Below are 7,199 nucleotides of genomic sequence, written 5' to 3'. Positions count from 1 at the left end.
TTTGGTTAAAAATTATTCATAGAAAATGAAATTTCAGCGATTTTCATTACTGCACCACTTTTGTAAACTTAAGCTAGGATTGATTATGTTTACTAAATTATCTTCCTGTCAACGGACACCACTGTTCTTTCTTTGAAGCCCGCGACATCCAGACTGAAAACCTGTCGTTCACTAATCCTTTTCAAAACGTTTAGGCAGTAAATTAAGCAAGTGTACTAAGCAAGCCGGAGAGGACGATACATAATGGCTACTGACAGGTATCATCAGGAGCAGGTATGGTGCATCCCTATTTCCGCGGAAACCGATAATAGAGTCCCTCCCACTGAATTAGGAATATGCAGTCGGACTAGAAAAAAAGCAATAGTTCCTTTCTGTAATGTTGAATTGCTGACCATGTGTCTCGTTAGGACTTATGTTTATTGTAAATGAACTCTTAATAGGCTGTTTTTGCCCAGAGATAACATTGAGTACTCCTCTTTTGAACAACCAGCAATAGCACAACGAAGTAGTAATGCTCATAATATGCTAAGGTTACTGATAAGGAAACACCAAGAGCGAAAATTTAGTTAAAATAATAAAAGGTGGAAAATTGTGGAAAAGTTTTTCTGGGACGCGGCATCGGTTGTCGCAGTATTGAACTGTTGTTTTAACGAATTGCTTGTATTAAAATTCATACTTGGATTCTTGGTTTTTTCACACTTGGAAGTTTTGTTAAGAAACAAATGTGGCGATTTTGTTGGACTGGCGCTTTAAAGGGCGGGCGCTAAATTGGAGTTTGACTTGATTTATTTCGCAATTGTTTTGATATTTTAAATATAAGTATTGTCGAGTGAATATGAAGCGTCGACTTACAGATTATTTTAGTAAAAGCAATACGCATATAACTGATGATTTAAAAGGACACGATGGAGTAGTATCGATAAAATACCATCAGATTCCAAACAGCCGTATTCTAATAATGGACTACTACAACGCATGCCGACTACATCTAACGTTGAGAATGTGAACAACTGTACAGCTGGATGTGAGACTTCTAAAGAACAAGTAAATATATTTTCTTTAAAATTCAGCTATATTTTAAATATGTTATAACATACCAACTGTATATTGATATACAAAAATAAAATTAAAATTATCGTTTAAAGCATAAATAAGTAAAATAGTAATCATGATTGCTGGTACATGGGGGGGGGGGTCATGTTAGCAGGAACCCCCTTTTTCAATGTAAAAAAAGGTGTGAGATTATGGAGTCTAAGACGTTTAACGAATTTCTGCATCCATAAGCTTGCACTTTTTTTTTTTTTTTGCATTGAAAAATCTTTTTTTTTTTTTACCCCAAAACATGGGCAAAAGATGAGGTGATTTCAAAGCAATCTGATAAAAATCAGGTGCCTTTGTTCAATTTTTAATTCATTTATTTATTTTTCACATGTTAAGTTTCAACATTTTATACTGAGGGTTTTTTTTTTTTTTTTTTTGCAATACTACTATAGTTTTTTCTCTCTTCTACATTGGTACTCTCATAAGTTGAAAAAATAAAGGTGTGAATTTAGAATGTTTGCTAATGAATTAGACAATTTTTTTGAAATTTACTAAAACTTTGAAAAGGAATCATATTTGTTCATATATTATTAAATAACTATCTTTTTGCATGAGAAAGATAGTTTCGTTTTCAGAAAATTGGTTTAACCATAAAAAATAATGAAAAATTATAGTGCTTAAATTTAAGATTTTTAAATTTTTTTTCTAGAGAATAATTCTTAAAATCGTGAGTGTTCGTAAATAGAGTTTCGTAAAATTGAGTGTCAACTGCATTTTAAATGCATTTAAACCGTTTTGCACATTCAAGATTTTTTGTATCAGGTAAATTCAAATTTCTATTTGAATGTATTTTTAAGATAGGAATATGTATTATAATTTATAGGGAATATATTAAATTACTTAACTTATAAATGTATTTTTTTTTTAGAATCCTACTGATATAACATCTTCAACAAATTATCAATTATATGATATTGGATTAGCTGTTGGAAAGATTTTAGATGACGATAAAAAGCTGAAATATTTAAATGAAACATGGAAGCCTCCGGTGAGTTATAGCTTTCCAACAAGAGCTGAAGGAAAGCAGAACCGTAAATTTAGACGAGAATGGTTGGAGCAGTACAATTGGCTTGCTTACAGTGAGCTTTCGTCTGGTGGATTTTGTAAAATGTGCGTTCTGTTTGCACCAACTGGAGCTGGAATTGGAAATCAGGTGAGAAATTCCATCAGTTCATAAGTGGCATTTTTCAGAATTGAATTGAATTTTTTTTTAATAGTGTCAATATTCCTTATAGGCAAAATAATAGTTTAAGCGCTCTTCTCGATATTTTTTTTCTGGTTTTTTTTTTTTTTTTTTTGGTTTATTTCTTAGATTCTTCCATAAAGTGGTGGTCAAAAGTTCTTTTCGGCTATTTCATTTATACTGACTGTCGTTATTAAATACATTTGAAAAATAGAAAAATTCAAGATAAGAAAGACCGCGATCTTTTAAAAAACGGGAATCGCGCAACCCCGCGCCTTAGTGCGAACTCAGCTTTAGGTTTTACGCAAATCTCATGACCCACTGAATACATTTCACGATGTCAATATCGATCAAGCTTCCATCATTCACAAGCCAAAGGAAGAAATAGACCAAAACAACCTCGTAGATAGAAAAATTATTATTAAAACAGTTCATTTAAATTAATTTTTAATTATTTTTGAAACATCAATGACAAAATATCTATGTTAACAGTTTTAACGTCGATGGCATCGATACATCATATTTTTTACATATGTTTAAGGCTTGTAAACTAAAAGTTATCATATTAGACAAGTAAATTCATAAGCTGTATTTATTTATAACAAATTTTTTTAATTGTCTAAGCAAAGTCCATAAAAATAGGAAGAATGGTAATTTTAATGAATTATTGAAATTACCTCAATTCGAAATCAAGTAATACAAAGGAATAAGCAACTCATGCATACTGTTAAAAGATAAAACCTCGAATATCAACATAAATTAGTTTGAATAATTTCGAAAGACTTTTGCTTCTAATGTTCCACCCGGTTCTTAACACCTAAATTGGGATATTAATTGAGCGTCAAATTTTTTTTTTATATTGCAGTTTAATAAGATGTTTATTTATTTTCAGGTGCTTAAAACATTCGTTAAGGAGCCGTTGATTAAGTTTAAGAAAGCTACAGAAGAACTAAATTATCACCAAACTACCCAATACCATCAATTTTCTGTGGAAAAAGCCCTGCATTTTAAACAATCCATGGAGCCTATTCCTGGAAGTTCAGTAAGTCATGTTGGCCTCCTGATAGACGCTAGAAAAGCCTCTATATTAGAGCAAAATTTAAAACGCTTGAAGCCTATAGTAAAAACCGTACTGTTTTGTGCCCATAACAATCTGCCTTTGAGAGGTCATAGGGATGATGGCAATTTGAACAGCAGGGAAGAGCAAGAAAATGCATTAAGAGGAAACCAGGGTGTTTTCAAAAGACTGTTGGCTTTTAGAATTGATGCTGGTGATGAATATTTGAAAACGCACCTTACCACTTGCAGAAAAAACAGTACACATATCAGCAAAACAATCCAAAACGACATAATCGAATGCATTGGCGATTATATCCGTTCGGAGATTACGAGTAGTATACAAAAAGCCAAATACTTCTCAATAATATGTGATGAAACCACAGATGAAAGTAAGAAGGAGCAGCTTACGTTTTGTGTGCGATATGTCGACATAGACAGTTTCACAACCAGGGAAGATTTCCTTGGATTCGTGGAACTCAAAGCGACAACTGGTTTATCGATTAAATCCTCAATAGACGAAGAACTGACAAAACTGAATTTGTCTTACAAATACCTCTGTGGACAAGGCTACGATGGAGCAAGCAACATGTCTGGGCCATTTAAGGGCGTTCAAGCTCTAATTTCCGAGCAGCAACCCCTCGCCATTTATACTCATTGTTTCAGCCGTTCCCTGAATTTGTGCATCACAAAAAGCTGCCAAATTCCTGTTATAAGAAACGTAGTGGGAACAGTTGAGACTGTCTCTGTGTTTCTCTCGGCTTCTGCGCACAGAACAAATGCATTAATCGATGTTGTAGAAAAGCAAGACTTTTCGGAAACTAAAAAAAAGAGATTGAAAGCACTTTGCCCTACACGGTGGGTAGAAAGGCATGACAGCCTAATAACATTTAAGGAACTACTTGTTCCTGTTGTGACTGTGCTGGAAAGTTTACATACAACTGCCTCTTCCGAAACGTCAACAAAAGCATATATGTTAAATGCTTCAATAAAAAGGAGTGAATTTATTGTTGGCGTCGAAATATCAGTGTACTGTCTCAGTTTGACACTGAGGCTAAGTCAGCAGTTGCAAAGCCCGAAGCAGGATTTGTCTTCTGCATTAGCTAATGTGTCTCAAGTTTTGGACACTTTTCGGAGTGTAAGACAAAACGCAGAACTCGAATTTCAAACTATTTACAAAAACTGCCTTCAAATTGCTGAAGAATTGGATCTGGAGTTAGAAATACCCAGATCAGGAAAGCGTAAAAGTGCTCGAGACTGTACACCTCCAGAAAATCCAGAAGTTTATTTCAGACGAACAGTCTTTCTTCCTCTGATAGATCACTTCATTTCCGAGATTGATTGCAGATTTAGCAGAGATTTTCTTGGAGTGCTTCCCCTCGAAGGTCTAATTCCATCGAACTTGTCGAGGTATACTGACAAAAATATTATAACTGCTGCAGACAAATACAAGAATTTTACAGATGAACTAGGAAGTTTGAGCTTGCTATTAGCAGAGATCAAGATGTGGAGGAATAAATGGCTGCCGATATGCGGTCCTCCTACAACAGCTATCGGGGCACTGAAAGAGCTAGACCATTCGTTTTTCCCATCTATTGCTGTTCTTCTCCAAATTTTCGCAACAATCCCAGTAACGACTTCAACAGCTGAACGTAGTTTTTCTACCTTAAAAAGGATAAAAACCTATTTAAGAAGCACGATGGGAGAAGTAAGGTTAAATGGACTTGCTCTAGCAAATGTGGCAAGAGATAGAGATGTATCTGTCGACAAAATAATTGAACTCTTCTGCAAAAGTAAGAAGAGGAGAATGTGCTTGGAAAACTGGGAACATGTCAAATAATGTTTAAAGTATTTTTTTTTTTTTTTTGTTTTAAACTAGAGTAACAAATTAAATCATTTTATTTTCTTACAACTAATGTGCCGACTGTGTTTTTGAAAAATTGTTTCATAATCATTTCAAAAAATAGACTCTTTTGACATTTTTTTAGTGTATTTCATGTTTTACAAGTTAAAAATAAACATATGCTTATATTTTAAATAACAAATGTCGTAACATTCTCGTGAAAAGGATGCTGAACGATATTATACTGGATTTTTTTTTTTTTTTTTTTTTTTAACAGATCTAAGTTAGCCCCCTCCCCCTTGTCCAAGTTCTAGATCCGCCACTGAGTGTGTGTGTAAGTGTTCGTGTGTGTGTGTGTGTATGCAGTGGCGGATCTAGAACTTGGACAAGGGGTGGGGGGCTAACTTAGGTCTGTTAAAAAAAAAGAAAAAAACAGTATAATATCGTTCAGCATCCTTTTCACGAGAATGTTACGACATTTGTTATTTAAAATAAGCATATGTTTATTTTTAACTTGTAAAACATGAAATACACTAAAAAATTGTCAAAAGAGTCTATTTTTTGAAATGATTATGAAACAATTTTTCAAAAACACAGTCGGCACATTAGTTGTAAGAAAATAAAATGATTTAATTTGTTACTCTAGTTTAAAACAAAAAAAAAAAAAAAAAAATACTTTAAACATTATTACTGGGATTGTTGCGAAAATTTGGAGAAGAACAGCAATAGATGGGAAAAACGAATGGTCTAGCTCTTTCAGTGCCCCGATAGCTGTTGTAGGAGGACCGCATATCGGCAGCCATTTATTCCTCCACATCTTGATCTCTGCTAATAGCAAGCTCAAACTTCCTAGTTCATCTGTAAAATTCCTGTATTTGTCTGCAGCAGTTATAATATTTTTGTCAGTATACCTCGACAAGTTCGATGGAATTAGACCTTCGAGGGGAAGCACTCCAAGAAAATCTCTGCTAAATCTGCAATCAATCTCGGAAATGAAGTGATCTATCAGAGGAAGAAAGACTGTTCGTCTGAAATAAACTTCTGGATTTTTTGGAGGTGTACAGTCTCGAGCACTTTTACGCTTTCCTGATCTGGGTATTTCTAACTCCAGATCCAATTCTTCAACAATTTGAAGGCAGTTTTTGTAAATAGTTTGAAATTCGAGTTCTGCGTTTTGTCTTACACTCCGAAAAGTGTCCAAAACTTGAGACACATTAGCTAATGCAGAAGACAAATCCTGCTTCGGGCTTTGCAACTGCTGACTTAGCCTCAGTGTCAAACTGAGACAGTACACTGATATTTCGACGCCAACAATAAATTCACTCCTTTTTATTGAAGCATTTAACATATATGCTTTTGTTGACGCTTCGGAAGAGGCAGTTGTATGTAAACTTTCCAGCACAGTCACAACAGGAACAAGTAGTTCCTTAAATGTTATTAGGCTGTCATGCCTTTCTACCCACCGTGTAGGGCAAAGTGCTTTCAATCTCTTTTTTTTAGTTTCCGAAAAGTCTTGCTTTTCTACAACATCGATTAATGCATTTGTTCTGTGCGCAGAAGCCGAGAGAAACACAGAGACAGTCTCAACTGTTCCCACTACGTTTCTTATAACAGGAATTTGGCAGCTTTTTGTGATGCACAAATTCAGGGAACGGCTGAAACAATGAGTATAAATGGCGAGGGGTTGCTGCTCGGAAATTAGAGCTTGAACGCCCTTAAATGGCCCAGACATGTTGCTTGCTCCATCCTAGCCTTGTCCACAGAGGTATTTGTAAGACAAATTCAGTTTTGTCAGTTCTTCGTCTATTGCGGATTTAATCGATAAACCAGTTGTCGCTTTGAGTTCCACGAATCCAAGGAAATCTTCCCTGGTTGTGAAACTGTCTATGTCGACATATCGCACACAAAACGTAAGCTGCTCCTTCTTACTTTCATCTGTGGTTTCATCACATATTATTGAGAAGTATTTGGGTTTTTGTATACTACTCGTAATCTCCGAACGGATATAATCGCCAA

At 34.8% G+C, this 7,199-nt stretch overlaps 1 protein-coding gene across 1 annotated transcript; it reads left to right on the top strand.

Annotated features, from left to right (window-relative positions):
• The first annotated feature begins 243 nt into the window (after positions 1-243).
• LOC129218807 (52 kDa repressor of the inhibitor of the protein kinase-like) lies at positions 244-5,180 on the top strand. Its single transcript, XM_054853128.1, has 3 exons — positions 244-273; positions 1,970-2,089; positions 3,177-5,180. Exons 1-3 carry the CDS (start codon positions 244-246, stop codon positions 5,178-5,180), a joined length of 2,154 nt encoding a protein of 717 aa, XP_054709103.1.
• Positions 5,181-7,199: the final 2,019 nt, after the last annotated feature.

Source organism: Uloborus diversus, chromosome 3, assembly GCF_026930045.1.
Source record: "Uloborus diversus isolate 005 chromosome 3, Udiv.v.3.1, whole genome shotgun sequence".
Classification (NCBI taxonomy): Eukaryota; Metazoa; Arthropoda; class Arachnida; order Araneae; family Uloboridae; genus Uloborus; species Uloborus diversus.
Note: the sequence above shows the minus strand (reverse complement) of the source record. Positions and strands in the feature narration are given on the sequence as shown.

Coding starts and splice junctions, on each gene's coding strand:
- LOC129218807 (XM_054853128.1), top strand. CDS start 244: ATGGCTACTGACAGGTATCATCAGGAGCAG. Junction 274..1,969: donor ACAGGTATCATCAGGAGCAG/GTATGGTGCATC, acceptor TTTTTTTTTTAG/AATCCTACTGATATAACATC. Junction 2,090..3,176: donor ATGAAACATGGAAGCCTCCG/GTGAGTTATAGC, acceptor ATTTATTTTCAG/GTGCTTAAAACATTCGTTAA.